General features: G+C 46.3%; 4 protein-coding genes across 4 annotated transcripts; 1 reads left to right on the top strand and 3 right to left on the bottom strand.

Annotated features, from left to right (window-relative positions):
- Positions 1-1,113: 1,113 nt before the first annotated feature.
- On the bottom strand, positions 1,114-2,035 carry LOC149895912 (uncharacterized). The gene has a single exon (XM_090118053.1). The coding sequence runs from the start codon at positions 1,969-1,971 to the stop codon at positions 1,141-1,143; it is 831 nt and encodes a 276-aa protein (XP_089974179.1). The 5' UTR covers positions 1,972-2,035; the 3' UTR covers positions 1,114-1,140.
- Positions 2,036-4,064: 2,029 nt separating this feature from the next.
- On the top strand, positions 4,065-4,681 carry LOC149895911 (histone H4). The gene has a single exon (XM_090118136.1). The coding sequence runs from the start codon at positions 4,120-4,122 to the stop codon at positions 4,429-4,431; it is 312 nt and encodes a 103-aa protein (XP_089974262.1). The 5' UTR covers positions 4,065-4,119; the 3' UTR covers positions 4,432-4,681.
- Positions 4,682-5,089: 408 nt separating this feature from the next.
- Positions 5,090-5,885, bottom strand: LOC149895910 (histone H3). The gene has a single exon (XM_090118012.1). The coding sequence runs from the start codon at positions 5,796-5,798 to the stop codon at positions 5,388-5,390; it is 411 nt and encodes a 136-aa protein (XP_089974138.1). The 5' UTR covers positions 5,799-5,885; the 3' UTR covers positions 5,090-5,387.
- A 2,555-nt stretch (positions 5,886-8,440) lies between these two features.
- LOC149895909 (histone H2B) lies at positions 8,441-9,330 on the bottom strand. The gene has a single exon (XM_090118127.1). The coding sequence runs from the start codon at positions 9,298-9,300 to the stop codon at positions 8,926-8,928; it is 375 nt and encodes a 124-aa protein (XP_089974253.1). The 5' UTR covers positions 9,301-9,330; the 3' UTR covers positions 8,441-8,925.
- Between the last annotated feature and the right edge of the window lie 7,127 nt (positions 9,331-16,457).

The raw sequence follows: 16,457 nt of genomic DNA, 5'->3' as shown, positions 1-16,457 counted from the left end.
ATATTATATAAAAATGAATCGCAAAATGTGTTGGTAAGCGCATAACTCGGGAACGGCTGAACCGATTTCGATAATTCTTTTTTTTTTTTATTATATTCCTTGAAGTACGAGGATGGTTTTTATGTAGAGAAAACGTAAATATGTACCTACCACGGGCGAAGCCGGGGCGGACCGCTAGTTACTCATAATAATAACGATTAGTTGATTGTTTTTAAAGTAACTTGTCAGGTGACAGAAACAGACTGTGTTGTCTAGACAACCATCAATAATTAGGTATTAATAATAATTATTCATAGCAGTAGGTATGTATAGATTTTAGAGAGTAGGTATTTAGTAAGTTTCGGTAAAATGTACTATCGGGAGTCGGGCGTCGGGCGGGCGGTCGGTCGGGCGGCGTGCGCTGGTGTGGGGCGGGCGGGCGGTGTCTGTGCTGTGTCTGTGTCTGTGTCTGTGTCTGTCTGTGTGGTAGCGTGTTGCAGTGTGCGATGAATAGTTACATAATATTTTATTTTGCAAGTTGAAGGTAAAAAGTAACGTGTGTGTTTACCGTACGTATTACGTAGGTATATTTTGATGTTTTTTTTTATTTATTCCTTATTTCATTGCGCGTCGACGGAGCCCCGCTTCGCGGGGCTCCTATTTCTGTGTAGTTTTTTTTTAAGAAACCTAACCTAACCTAACCTAACCTAAACCTAAACCTAAACCTAAACCTAACCTAACGTAAAGCTGTAGATTAGTTAGTAGTAGATTTGATTTTCTTGTTGTTATTATATTGTGCATGCATGTTGCTAGTTGCTACTATAATATATTATGATGTTACATAACTATTATGTAATTTGTAAAATTGTAATAATTGTAGTTTTATTGTGTAGGTACCTACAAGTTGCTTGTTCGTCCTCGCAAATTGGAAGGAAACGTTAACGTTCGTAGTGAGTGCGCATTCGAAAATATATGTTAGCCCTGAGAAGGGCTTTTTGGCGATAGATAATATATAATATGTATCTATTTTGCTGAGACTTGTGCCCGATGCACTCGCCGTCGCCGCTGCACTGCATAACCAGTTCCAACCTTAACCTTCCTCGAAGTCGAATTAGGTTGCGCTTGCGCTTGCGATTGATCGATTGCACGCACACCACACGTTCACTTCTTGGACGCGGCCGAGGCTTTCTTGGCGGTGGCCGCTTTGGATTTTGGCGTTGCCGCTTTCTTCGGTTTCGGTGCCTTCGGCTTCTTCGTCGGCGGTTTGGCACTCCTCTTAGCCTTCGGCGCGGCGGCCGACGCTGCTGCGGCGGGTTTTGCGGCCGCCTTGCCCGCAGCCGGCGCCTTCTTGGCGGCCGCGGCGGGCTTCTTTCTGCCTGCAGCTACTTTCTTGTCTTTCACCGCTGACGCTTTCGACTTGGACGGCGAGGACGACGAGTCTGCGGCCGCTGCTGCGGCGGCGGCTGCCGCCGCCTTCTTGGACCTGCTGCCTGCGTTGACGGCCGTCTTTTTGGCGGCCGCTTGCGCCTTGCCACCGCCGCCAGATTTGCGCACCTTGACGGCCGCCGCCGCTCCGGAGCCCTTGCCGGCGGCTCCGCTCGACGGAGAGGTCTTCTTCTTGGCCGCGGAGGACTTTGACTCCAGTTTGAACGAGCCAGATGCGCCCTTGCCCTTCGTCTGAACGAGCGTGCCGGATTCGACGGCGCCCTTGAGATATCTCCTAATGAACGGCGCCAGTTTATCCGCGTCCACCTTGTACGTGGCCGATATGTACTTCTTGATCGCCTGCAGGGAAGAGCCGCTACGCTCTTTGAGATCGCTGATAGCAGTGTTCACCATTTCCGACGTCTTCGGGTGCGCCAATCTTGCTTTGGCCGCTTTCTTGGCTCCTCCCGACGCCGCTGCTGCTGCTGCTGCTGCTGCTTTGGGCGCTTTCTTCGCGGGCGTCGACGCTGGCGCCGGAGTTTCAGTTTCGACTGCGGTGTCTGCCATTTTTGTTAATTAAAATTCAACTTTACGTCGACAATAGTATGTAATAATAATTAGTCTAAATAAGTAGTACTTAGTAGGTTTCACTGTATTCGACGTACGGTGTCGCTAGTGTAGGAATCGAATGGACGGTTTACCTCACGGGGAACCGTGCAATCGAGATACGTTTTCTCGCGGTCGCGCTTGAAACTTTTCACTAACATGCCTCCGTTCGAACGTATATTTTACGTGAAATTAACGTTTAAAAGTATACGTTTCACATGTTTCTCGTCCCTTTTGAGATCGGCCCTCGTAGTGTGCAAGCCCGCGCGACGCTCGAGGAGCGCATCGATAGCGATGGACGTTTAAATTTTGCCAAGGGCTATCCGCGTGCGCGGTGTCAACTTTAAAATTATCATTTCACCTGTAATTAAACCGATTGTCGTTTCGAAAAAGGCTCTCTCAATACACTGATATACAGACGTTAAGGTGAAACTATTCGTAATCGCCATATAATATGTTTGCGATGGTTTTTAGGGGGATGAATGTGACCTGTTGTAGAACAGCATAACGCAAACGACGACCGCGCGGCCGGCTACACACACAGTTCGGCGATCGGTCGAATATGTTTAACGTCCTTTAAATACAAAAATAATAACAATACGAATGTGCCACAATAACGAAATGACAATATTATAAATAAATGTCACATATTTGTCACAATATTATATTCACAGTCACAGGTACTAACAGCTAGTAGGTACATAGTACGCACACCACACCGCAACGCCCGCACGTTTTAATATTGTCAAAATATTATATAGGCCGCGCGAGAACGAGACTACGATTCACAATTGCGTATTTATTATAATATTATTATTGTGTTAACTTAATATCGTCGCATAATAACGCATAATAAGCAATACCTAAATAATAGACAGAGGAGTAGTAACAATATTATGACGAATCGATAATAACACGAATGTAGGTAGTTAATTAATAGTTTATTATTTACCTAATCATTAAGTTACTTATATATATCATCATCATCAACTGCAATTACGATTAATTCAATAGCGACAATGACGTATCCATGTTTTGATGAATTATTATATTGTCGTACCGTTGTAGATTCCTTAAATCTTCGTAATGCACCTGAGCGCAGTAAACATCGATTAAAGTGAAGCATTCGATTCTAGATGTCAGATTTCGATTTTTAGAGTAACGTCTCTGGTATTTATTATGTTTAGAATGGTTTATCAGTAAAATAAAATGAAATCTTAAAAAAAATTACTTTTATCGGTCATTATTATTATAATTAATATTATGTAGTCGTAATTGAAAAAAGTTAAGCAAATGTGCAGTTCTAACAAAACGAAATATCTTGTTATTCTATGTCGTCGTTACTAGGTTACGTTGTTGAATTTTGTTGAACTGTCAAATGTTGCCTATTTTAAAATGGCTCTACTATACTTAATAACTACGAGGGATCTATATTTATAGATAGAGAGTTGGTTAATAATAATTACTTATTTAATTTGCTGTGTCGACTTTTATTTATTTTTTCAACAGGATAAAACCTATCCTATGTGTTAATCCAAGTTCATTGTAATCAGTTCAGTAATATTTGCGTGAAATAGTAACATTTATAATATTAGAAGGATAATGATAACAACACAAGTAAGTTAATTAAGTAATGACGATATATTATATACATTTCAAAAAATTTCAAGCTACTTATTTATATAATAATTCACAAAAATTACATTAATATGAAATTTGACACATGCCATACCTACCCTGTTAATGTCTAGTGTAAATGTGATAGTATTTTTATTTTTTATTCCTCCGTATGTATGACGTCATCATCACATTTATCGTTTTTTTTTTTTATTTAATTTCTCTTAAAATATGCGATTAAAAAATGAAATGTTGTCAATTATTGTGATTGAGTTATTTATTATTATTATTATTCAAAGATTATTAACGCAGTCCCTCGATATGCACGATATATCTATCCGTCTCCGTCGCTCGTCGAGGGCGAGCCGACCGAAACGCGTGTATAATGTGTGTGTATAAAAGTCGACATGAAATGGCGCGAAGCGCACAAGCTTTCGGGCACGCAGCGAGTAAGCAAGTAAACGAGTAGAATAACGCAAGACAGTCGGCGATATGACAGGCCGCGGTAAAGGAGGCAAGGGGCTCGGAAAAGGTGGCGCTAAGCGGCACAGGAAGGTGCTCCGTGACAACATCCAGGGTATCACGAAGCCCGCGATCCGTCGTCTCGCTCGCAGGGGTGGCGTCAAGCGTATATCCGGTTTGATATACGAAGAGACGCGCGGCGTTCTCAAGGTATTCCTCGAGAACGTGATCCGTGACGCCGTCACTTACACCGAGCACGCAAAGAGGAAGACCGTCACCGCAATGGACGTCGTGTACGCGCTGAAACGTCAGGGACGTACCCTCTACGGATTCGGCGGTTAATTAATTGTGTTACTTCAAAGATCGTCCGTCCGTTCGTACGTACGTCAATAATTCTTCCATGCAATCGATTCGGCCTTTTAATAATTATTATTCTTGGTACGAATAAAGATGGGCGTACGACCACCACGGCGATGATTTTGAAACAAACAAATTAACAACAAAAAGGCCCTTTTCAGGGCCGCATACGATTCATTAATTCCACAATATTATATATTATTGTATTATGGATATGTTTCCCCACGCGCGCAAAACTACAACACTCACTATCATTTCACTTGTACTCTATTATCTCTCTATTATTATGTGTGCTAAATTTCATTGTAATCGGTTCAACACATACATACATACGTCCATCCATCAACAACTTTCGCATTTATAATCTTCTTATATATAAAAATGAATCGCAAAATGTGTTGGTAAGCGCATAACTCGAAAACGGCTGAACCGATTTCGATAATTCTTTTTTTATTATATTCCTGGAAGTACGAGGATGGTTTTTATGTAGAGAAAACGTAAACATGTACCACGGGCGAAGCCGGGGCGGACCGCTAGTATTAAATAAAACTATTTCATAAGAAGAATTTAAAGTTAATGGCTACTGAATGATTACATTACTAAAATCTAAAATTCATCAGGTAGGTAAGTTTTCTGTTTATAATAGTAATATAATAATATTAATACATTTTATCATTCTCATAACAATATTATCATTATATTATTAGATATTTCGTTGTATGTTTCCGTTACTGCACAGTGGAAAACGTTTATAGTTAGGTTAGGTACCTACTATTAAAATGAATCACGTGCGGCCCTGAAAAGGGCCTTTTTTTTTTAACATTCGATGTCCGATGACGTGTCCTCTGTGCTATGTCATGTTATGTTATGTTATTTCATATTGAAACCACACACCACACGACACGACACGAGACACGAACAATGCAAACAACAAACGGATCTTAGGCGCGTTCACCACGGATACGGCGGGCCAATTGAATGTCCTTTGGCATAATGGTCACTCTCTTAGCGTGTATAGCGCACAGATTGGTGTCTTCAAATAGACCTACGAGGTACGCTTCGCTCGCCTCCTGCAGGGCCATGACGGCCGAGCTCTGGAAGCGGAGGTCGGTCTTGAAGTCCTGCGCTATCTCACGAACGAGACGTTGGAACGGCAACTTGCGGATCAGTAGCTCAGTGCTCTTCTGGTAGCGACGAATCTCACGCAGAGCAACCGTGCCGGGCCTGTAGCGATGGGGCTTCTTCACGCCACCGGTTGCGGGCGCACTCTTGCGGGCCGCTTTGGTGGCGAGCTGCTTCCTCGGCGCCTTTCCACCGGTGGACTTGCGAGCGGTCTGCTTTGTGCGAGCCATTGTGACCGGGGGGCTTGTTCGAAATTCGAATTCACTATATTTATTATAGAGAAATAAAACAACAAATACGACCGCACGGAGAAGTGGTTGCGCTTCGAATGAATACGAAAACGGGTACGACGCCGTTTTTATAAACACATTAGGTACACTCGTCTCCGTTTCGTTATTCATCGTAGTCGAGTGCGAGAGAGACATCGATAAGTAACCGTTCGCGCGGTGTGTATGTCGAGAAAAGAGAGATAAAATAATAATAATCAAAGTTTTGTGTTGGATTTGCACGATTCCTGATGCAAAATTAACTACTCGAACTCGAAAACAAAAAAAAAAAACGATCTTCAATGTGCAATGTGCAATCTGCACTGTCATAATATTGTCAATGTCATACACAGCCCATGTCATAATATTGTTATGTTCGTCATTATGGTATGGTCGTACTGGATCTATTCATTAAATTTACATGTACCTTATCCAAAATGGATGGAAATTATTCTACTTTTTTATTTTACTTCATACATACTCTACATAGGTGCAAAGTTTCATAAAAATGCGTTCAAAAATAAAATATGTCTTGGTTATTGCTTGATTACAAGATTAAAGAATTATTATTTTCTACTTTTTAGTGGTATGTATCTAACTTGAAAGCGTGTTTTTTAGTTTTTCAAACTATATTTATTTTACTTCATACTCTACATAGGTATTTTCGTATACCAAAACAAAACAGCACTAAAAAAAAAAAAAAAAAATACCAACAAATACATAATACGTTCATAATATACCTAACTAGAAATTCGCCGCGGCCTCGTTCGGTTGCAAATTTTATGAACATTTAAAAATTATATCTATTAAAATAAACCGCATCAAAATCCGTTGCGCCGTTTTTGAGATCTCGAGTAATCTTCAACTTGATTATTCCATAAGAAAGGAAAATTTCTATAAGACAGGAGAATTTTTATAAGTCCGGAAAATTTCTATAAGTCAGGAACATTTATATAAGCCAGGAAAATTTCTATACGTCAGGAAAAATTTCTATAAGGTGGAAAAGGATAGGTTAGGTTAGGTTAGGTTACGTTAGGTTACGTTAGGTTAGGTTAGGTTAGGTTAGGTTAGGTTAGGTTAGGTTAGGTTAGGTTAGGTTAGGTTAGGTTAGGTTAGGTTAGGTTAGGTTAGGTTAGGTTAGGTTAGGTTAGGTTAGGTTAGGTTAGGTTAGGTTAGGTTAGGAGAGGTTAGGTTAGGTTAGGTTAGGTTAGGTTAGGTTAGGTTAGGAGAGGTTAGGTTAGGTTAGGTTAGGAGAGGTTAGGTTAGGTTAGGTTAGGTTAGGTTAGGTTAGGTTAGGTTACGTTAGGTTAGGTTACGTTAGGTTACGTTAGGTTACGTTAGGTTAGGAGAGGTTAGGTTACGTTAGGTTAGGTTAGGTTAGGTTAGGTTACGTTAGGTTACGTTAGGTTACGTTAGGTTAGGAGAGGTTAGGTTAGGTTAGGTTAGGTTAGGTTAGGTTACGTTAGGTTAGGTTAGGTTAGGTTAGGTTACGTTAGGTTACGTTAGGTTAGGTTAGGTTAGGTTACGTTAGGTTAGGTTAGGTTAGGTTAGGTTAGGTTAGGTTAGGTTAGGTTAGGAGAGGTTAGGTTAGGTTAGGTTAGGTTAGGTTAGGTTAGGTTAGGTTAGGTTAGGTTAGGTTGGGTTAGGTTGGGTTAGGTTAGGAGAGGTTAGGTTAGGTTAGGAGAGGTTAGGTTAGGTTAGGTTAGGTTAGGTTAGGAAAAATTTTCTCAGTCCGGAAAATTTCCATACACCAGGAAAATTTCTATACGTCCGGAAAAATACTACTGAACCGATTACAATGAAATTTAGCACACATATAGAAGGTAACTTGGATTAACACATAGGGTAGGTTTTATCCCGGAAATCCCGCGGGAACGGGAACTATGCGGGTTTTCCTTTGAAAACGCGGGCGAAGCCGCGGGCGGAAATCTAGTACAAAATATTAATTTACCAAAACTATTGCAAAACACAAAACTATATAAATATAACAGAAAATCGGTTTGAATGTCTGTCCGTGTGTGCTATATTCCCTATATAAATTTGTATAATTAAAACTAGAGAACCGATTTTGATGCGGTTTATTTCAATAGATAGGCTGCATCTCGAGGAAGCTTTTAGTATATATAATTTGTTACGTTCTGAACAATGCAGGCACAGCCGCGGGCGATAACTAATCAATCTACCATTTATTTGTTAAACAGTTATTAAAAAAAAAATAACTTCAAATTAACTGTACAAGTTTAATTATTTCTCCATTTAATAATTAATATTATTAATTTTTTGTTGTATATCAATTAAATTTACGTTTTGACATAAGGCTGAGGTAAAATAACAGTACAGACTACAGTCGAATTGGGAATCATCAAGGAGGATTTTATTTAATATCTTAACTTAATTAAAGATATGAAACCTTATTTGTGTTAAACTTTTTTATTTTTTTAAATTGACACCAATAAATCAAACTGACGATGTCTGTCAAAATAAATATAATATTGATTCAAAGATAGTACATGAAATCGCATTGCGTTGTTATATTAATATATAAGTAATAAAATGGTTGTGAGTGAAAAAAAATTATGTAACATGTATAAAAATATCGAGCCAAATCATGATGGTATATAATTTATTATGAATTTGTTTTTATTTGTCATCATCAAAACTACTGGACCGATTTTGATGAAATTTGGCACAGGCAATCTTTAGACGCTGAGAAAGAACATACATAGGCTACTTTTTATTATTGCGAAATAATATGTACCACGGGCGAAGCCCTAGTTTGTAAATAAAATAAAATAAATCATACCCACAAAATATGACCAACGTTAATAATTATTGTTGAACGTATAATTCGAAATTCGAATTTCAAAATTACAACTTTAGGTTTTTTTTTTCTCACTGCTGTTGTTCGTGTTGGAGAAACGTATTTTTGGCGTGTACACACACACACAATTCATTCATGAAATATATTGTGGCCCTGAAAAGGGCCGTTGTTGTTTTGATAGTATATAATAATAATAAACACAAAACGCGAGCGAGCGGGCGTTCGATAAGTCGAACACGCCACGCCGTTGTCCCGACGACCGCTCACCGCTCACTTGGAGCTCGTGTACTTGGTGACAGCCTTTGTGCCCTCGCTGACCGCGTGCTTGGCGAGCTCGCCGGGCAGCAGCAGCCGCACGGAGGTTTGCACCTCTCGCGACGTGATGGTCGACCGCTTGTTGTAGTGAGCGAGCCGGGACGCCTCCGCGGCGATGCGCTCGAAAATGTCGTTCACGAACGAGTTCATGATGGACATGGCCTTCGAGGAGATACCGGTGTCGGGGTGGACCTGCTTGAGCACCTTGTAAATGTAAATGGCGTAGCTCTCCTTCCTCTTGTGCTTCTTCTTTTTCTTGTCAGACTTGGAGATGTTCTTCTGCGCTTTTCCGGACTTCTTGGCGGCCTTTCCACTCGTTTTTGGCGGCATGTTGCTTGTTGTAGTATAAGTACAATCAATTGAAACTGTATATTCCAAATTTTTTCCGTTTCTGTATAAAACCGGTCCAGATCGCGCCACACGGCGTTACGGCCGTCGGTTAGTAATGCGAGCTAGCACTTTTGGTTATCGGCCAATACCGTGGAGCGTAAGCGTCCCCTCCACACAGTGGGCGGTGAACATGCGGTGAATCATTTAGATGTTTACATTTGGCATTTTATTTTTTTTTTAAATCACATAAGGCTAAGGTAAAATAACAGTACAGACTACAGTCGAATTGGGAATCATCAAGGAGGGTTTTATTTTAAAATATGTATCTTAATTAAAGATAATATATGAAACCTTATTTGTGTTAAACTTTTTTATTTTTTTTAATTGACACCAATAAATCAAACTGACGATGTCTGTCAAAATAAATATAATATTGATATTATAATATTGATTGATTGAAATTTGGTATAGAGATATTTTGATACCCGAGAAAGGACATAAGATAGGTTTTATCCCGGAAATCCTACGGGAAAGGGTTTTTCTTTAAATAAATCAAATTTTACTTGATTTAATATTTATTTAAATTTCCAGCTTACACAATACGAAGTATGAAAACAGTTGCTCGCCTCCCTACTTTCAATATTCCAAGTTTCCCGCTTGACGAAAACGAAGTGACTTGCGCAATCATCTAGAAAACACAATATAGGTATTGTCCTCTGCAGAAAGGAGAAATAGTCCAGTATCAGCTTCGAATACGTACATCGAGCAGATATTTGTCACAATAGTAAGATTCAATTTACATAATTTATCTTAATCTTCAGGATAGGAAAACAATCATATTATAAAGCTGAAGAGTTTGTTTGTTTATTTGAACACGCTAATCTCAGGAACTACTAATCGAATTTCAGAAATTATTTCGGTGTTAGATAGCCCATTTATCGAGGAAGGCTATAGGCTATAATATAATATAATCACGCTAAGACCAATAGGAGCGGAGCAATGCGGGTGAAACCGCGGGGCACAGCTAGTTATTATAATATATATTACAAACAAACATAAAATGAAACGGAACGGATTTTGATGCGTTCAACAAGAAGGGGTTTATTATAAACTGTGCACGACAAACCGTAAAGTACCTAATTTATTGTAAATATAACGTTAGAATCCTGAAGGCTTACGCCTGAAGGCTTATAAAATAATTAGCATGAAAAGAAATACGTATTTGTTCTAGTTATATTGCAAAGTTTATGTTTTGTAAAGCAAACTATCTAACTAGTCTAGTAAAGTAAAATAAGTGTTCAGTATAAAATCCTGAAGGCTTATGCCTGAAGGATTATCTGTATAGTAAAGTATAAGGAACAGTTCGTACGTAAAGTTATTTGTGTTGTCTATTCACTATTGCATAAAGATTTATGAAGGCTTATGCCTGAAAGGTTATTATTGTGTTAAAAATGTTTAGTAGAATAGTAAATGTTTATATTTTGTTTTGATATTGTAGATATTTAATTGTAGATTGTAAATGTTTGTGTTTCTTAAGATAATGTTATTGCTTGTTTATGTCTTTCGTATATTATGTGAATTAGTGAATGTTTATGTCTTTCTTTATGTTATATGAATATTTTAATTGTGTGATATTAGGATTTAATTGATATTATTGTATTTCGTCATGCGACAGCGTCACGTCCGCGACTGAGCGCACACGCCGTCCCCCGCAGTATATTTATACACCTGAAGCGGGGGACGGGGTAGTATAAAAGAAAATTTGTAAAGAATTGTGCGCGCAGTCTAAACGGGGCGCTGGCGGAGTATATTATGGATGTAATATTAGAATAATATGTTATAATGATTGTAATAAAAACAATAAAACTGTAAATTTATGTAAAAATAAATGATTGAGAAATAAAGAGTGAGGTAAGGGGCGTGGCTAGCCGGAGTGGAGGGGATAACGCGCAAAGTATAAATATGGACGCAAAACCGGTTGCGTCACGGCGGACAGTCCGTTTGCCGAGGACGCTGGTCGTGTTCACTCGTTGCTCCCGACCACGTGCTTTGCGCTCGTGCTGTCTCACTCTTGCTTACGCAATTCAGAGCGTCTGCGCCACTTTGTGTGTAAAGTTCGGTCTGCTAGTCGCCCCACGTGGAGTTCGCCTTTGCCTGTTATACCCGGTTATAACCCGCAGCACCGCCTGCCGTTTTTCGGCGAAAGCCGTTAAGTGGAGAGGGCGGTGATGTGTGTTTAACACGTTTCAGCAGCGCAGGCAAACGCCCACGTGCTCCCCGATGGAGCACGCCGGACCCAAAGGCCCTTCTCAGGGCCACACAAATGTGACCCCCGCGCGTAGTTCGCGCCCACGCATCGTTACGCGCACTGGCCGCGACGGAGTAGCCCGGTCGAGCTCGGCTCCCGGGCGCCCCTCCCGCCCCTTTTGGACGCAGCCCCGACGATGGGGAATACCTGAGGCCGCCGCCGCAGAGGAGGTGCCTGACCCGGACCAGGGAGTATCACCACGGACCGCATACTTGTCGGATGCCGTGCTGATCGACCGGTTCGTTTCGTCGGGCCTCCTGTCGCGCAAGCTGCGCGGCTGGCTGGCCTCGTACATCGAGATGAGGCGCGGCGACCTGGCGCGCATACCGCCGGGCTGCCTGGAGGAACCTTCGCCGGAAGACGAACAGGTTTTACTGGCAAAACTTGCCGTCCTCCCGATCCCTCCGGGCAAGCCACGGGCGAGGCGCCGTCGCCCCCTCAGCAGCGACGAGGAGGAGGACCAGGTCGAGTCGGCGCAGGCCAAGCGGCCTTGCCAGACTCCCGCCCTCCTCCCCGCTACACCCGCTACCACCGCCGCCATGGCAGACACCATGGAGACAGACACGGCCGCAGCCACACCCGTTCCGCCCACCTACGCGGCGGTAAGTGCAGGCGCCGTCGTGCCTCCACTCCACCCACGCGATCCGCGCCGCCCCCGTCGTATCAACGTGGAGGCGGCCGAGGAGCCGCAACCGGGCCCGTCCGGCTTGCAGCGCGCTAGTGCGCCTGCGCAGCCGACCGCCCCCACACCGAGGGCGACAGCAGCGCCACCTAGCGCCACTGCCCCCGCACCTACTACTGCTACTACGGCACCGCCTAGCGGCGCGCCGAAGTCGCCCCGCTACCCGCCTATCGTGGTTGAGTCGCTCCCAAACTGGGCGACTCACCTACGTAACATCACCGCTTCGCTGGGGAGACAGGTGAGCGCGCGCGCCTACGGGACTGGCGTGCGCTTCTCGCCCCAAGACGAGGCGGAATACCGGGCGGTCGACCGGTACCTGCGCCACATCCAGGAGGAGGGAGAGGAGATCTCCTGGTTCTCGTACTCCCCTGAGGCTGAGCGCAGTGTCAAAGTTGCCGTCCGCGGGCTGCCGGTAAACACGCAGCCCGAAGAGCTCATGGCTGCGCTGCGCGACCGGGGATATGACCCGGAATTCGCGCGGCCCATTCGCGCCCGGAAAGGGCGCCCCGGCTGCATCTTCCTCGTCATCTTGAAGAAGACGGAGAACCTCACGCCGGGCATCTACGCAATCAAGGAGCTGCTGTACATGCCCGGCGTCACCATTGAGGCGTGGCGCTCCAAGCGGGGCCCCGCGCAGTGTCACAGGTGCCAGGGCTTCCGGCACTCCTCGCACAACTGCCACAGGCCGCTTGCCTGTGTGCGTTGCGGCGGGAGCCATGCGACCGCGGACTGCCCGCGGCCGAGGGACGCCCCTCCCATCTGCGCCAATTGCGCGGGACCACATCCCGCCAACCACGCCTCATGCCCGGTGCTGCGGCGCGAGGCCCGCAACAAGAAGGCGGGCCCGATAGCGCGCACCACAACCACCCAGCAGCAGCCGCAGCAGCCGCGCGCCGCACCGAATGTGCGGCCCAGCGCGCCGGCGGCGCCACCCGCGCCCGTGGAGCCGGTGCCTCGCGGAGAGGCCCTCACCACGGGTCTCATGGCGGCAGCGAATAACGCCCCCGCAACCACCTCCACAAGAAGAAACCGAAAGGGGCGCAGCGGTAAGAAACGTTCCCGCACGCAGCCCCCTCGGACCGCTACCGCCTCCGTGCTCCCCGCCGGCCCGCCCGCGCACATTCCGCAGGCGCCGGCGCATGCGCAGCAGCGCCAGCCCGAGCATATACGAGCGCAACCGCCGACCTCCGCTCGGGTAACTTCGGCGCAACGAACGCAGCCGAACTTACCCGAACCCGCCCGAGTACTGCAACAGCGCACAGCTCAACCCAGCTCGACACAGCTCGGCCCAGCATCGGCACAACTCGACCCAGCCAAGCGGGCTGCGATGCGAGTGGCGTGCCAGGTGCTCCAGAGCATGCTGGCCGCGCTGGAGGAAGGCGCCGACCCGATCCCCATCATCATGCAGGGCCTGCTGACTCTCGCTCAACAGTGAGTAACCGCTTCATTTACTGGAACGCGAGCGGGCTCAGCAAGGAGAGAGCGACACTACTGCGCCACCTCATGCGGGAACAACGAGTAGACGTCGTCCTCCTAAACGAGACGCACCTGGGCGCGCCTGACAAACTCAGCGCGTCTGGCTACGTCTCGTACAGACAGGACGAATGCTCCCCGTATGGGCGTAAGTACCGCGGACTTGCGATCCTTATCCGCAAGTCCATCCCTCACACCCCACTCCCCGCTTTCACATCCCAATCCTTTTCCGCGCTCGGCATCGAGGCGGAGTTTCCGGTGGGCAGGCTGCGAATGTATGCTGTATACAGGCCGCCCGGGGGGAGAGTTGACACGAACGAGGTGAAACGTCTTTTCGCCTCGAGCGTGCCGACGATCGCCGCGGGTGACTGGAACAGTAAGCATTCGCACTGGCTATCCCGCCTCGATTGTTGCAACGGCAAAGCCCTTTATAACATTATCGATTATAACGACATTGTTATAGAGGGCCCTTCCGAACCTACTCATTATCCTCGTACAGACTCCCACCAAGCGGACGTCATCGACTTTACGATTCACAATGTGATCCGCCAGTCGATGACGCAAACTGTTATTGTGGACGATCTCGGCTCAGACCACCTGCCGGTATTGGTCGAGATCACCGCAAACAGTTCCGCGCTTGCCCCATCCTACTCCCGCCGCTGTGTTAATTGGGAGTTATTTGCGAATGCGCTTGAGCGCTCTACGCCCTCACGCGCGGTTTCAAGCGCCGAGGACGTGGAGATATTCGCAAATGACTTGCATGATGCACTCAAGTCCGCTCTTGTCCAAGCCACGACTCTTAAACCGTCCACGTCCATACTCCCCCCCATTCCTTCTCATATCAAAGCCCTTATCCAGAGGAAGCGAGCTCTGCGACGGCAGTGGCAGCATTCGCGCTGCCCCACCCTCAAGCGGCAACTTGCTCGTTTGCGTGAGCAAGTTAGCGATGCGCTTGAGGCGAACAGGATCGAGGGCTGGCACCGTGCGATCGACTCGGCCGCCGAGGACTGGCCCTCGCTCCACAACCTCTGTCGCAGGCTTAAATCTTCAACCGCCCCCGCGCGCCCACTCACCGATTCCGCGGGTAATTATATATACGCCCCTCAGGGTCGCGCTGACTTGTTCGCCGAACATCTGGCACAAGTTTTTCAGCCGAACCCCCTGACGCCGTCGAGCGCCGCCCACGCAGCAGTGGTGAACGAACACCTATCAGGTTTTCTAGCATCACCGATACCGCCCGCTGAGGAAGTATTCTTCACCTCCCCGTCCGCCGTCCGCCGTGCGATTTCGCGTACAAAGTTGCGCAAAGCGCCCGGTGAGGACGGCGTGACGAACGAATCCCTTCGCCACCTCCCCCGTAAAACAGTCGCGGCTTTGTCGCGGCTGTTTAACGGTATATTACGCGCCGGTCATTTCCCTTCAGTGTGGAAAACCGGTCGCGTAATAATGATCCCCAAACCCGGCAAGAATGCCTCCTTAGCGGGCAGTTATCGACCCATCACCTTGTTGAGCACAGTCTCCAAAGTGTTCGAGTCACTACTGCTGCCTATGCTGCGTCCGTACGTGTCGCCGCGCGCTGAGCAATTCGGCTTTCGCTCGGCACACAGTACCACCCTTCAGGTATCTAGAGTATTGCACCATGTTAGCTCCGCCTTGAACAGGAATGAGAGAGCGGTCGCAATATTCCTAGATATCGAAAAGGCTTTCGACCGCGTCTGGTATGAGGGTCTTATATATAAGATCCTCACCACCACCCAATGCCCCGCGCGACTCGTGAGGATATTGCACTCTTTCCTCACGGACCGCTCCTTTCACGTTTCCGTGTCCCCCGCCATTTCCCGAAACCACTCTGTGCAGGCGGGTGTCCCGCAGGGCAGCTGTTTATCGCCCGCGCTATACTCCGCCTACACAGATGACTTCCCCTCCCCCGCGCCAAATTCTAATCAAATCCTCGCGCTATACGCCGACGATGTAGCTTTGATCGCCGCATCGTTGAATACAACGCATGCGATGGTTAAGGCGCAACGCTGGCTTGATGAGTTGCCTGCGTATTTCGAGCGTTGGCGGATATCTGTCAACGCGCGAAAGACACAGGTGATTCGGTTCGGTGGTTTGACTCCCTCCCACCAACTCACTTTGGCTGGTGAGCAGATCCCATGGTCCGATACTGTCCTTTACCTAGGTGTAACTATTGATTGCCGGCTTCGCTTTAACAGCCACGTGAAGCAGGTAATTAACAAGTGCAAAGCCGCCCACTCCATACTTCGTCCGGTGTTATACTCTGAACTCCCGCTGCGTATAAAGGTAAGCGTTTATAAAACCTACCTACGGCCGCTCCTCACGTACGCCGCGCCCGCCTGGTATGTGTATGTGTGTGAAAGCCTGCGCCGCAAAATGCGTGCGCGGCAGTCACTCGCATTACGCGCTATCGTCGGTGCGCCGAGGTATGTGAGAAACGAGCTAATACGTAGCGATCTCGGTGTAGAAACGCTGGATGAGTTTATCCTTCGTCTCTCCCAAAACATGTTCTCGCGGGCGGACGCCTCCTCTCATCCCCATCTCCGAGAGATTGCTCCGCACCGCGCCATTCCCGGGTCGCGTCGTCCAAATCCGCGCGATCTACTACCACCCCCCTCTCCTAAGGCGAACACGCCGTCCTCACCACCGGCATTGCAAACAATGCCGGCGCCCCAT

The sequence above is a fragment of the Colias eurytheme genome, chromosome 29 (assembly GCF_061535395.1).
Source record: "Colias eurytheme isolate Ceu_HAF_F1 chromosome 29, ilColEury1 Martin Lab GWU primary, whole genome shotgun sequence".
NCBI classification, from domain to species: Eukaryota; Metazoa; Arthropoda; class Insecta; order Lepidoptera; family Pieridae; genus Colias; species Colias eurytheme.
The sequence above is the reverse complement of the archived record's forward strand: the minus strand, read 5'-3'. Positions and strand labels throughout refer to the sequence as shown.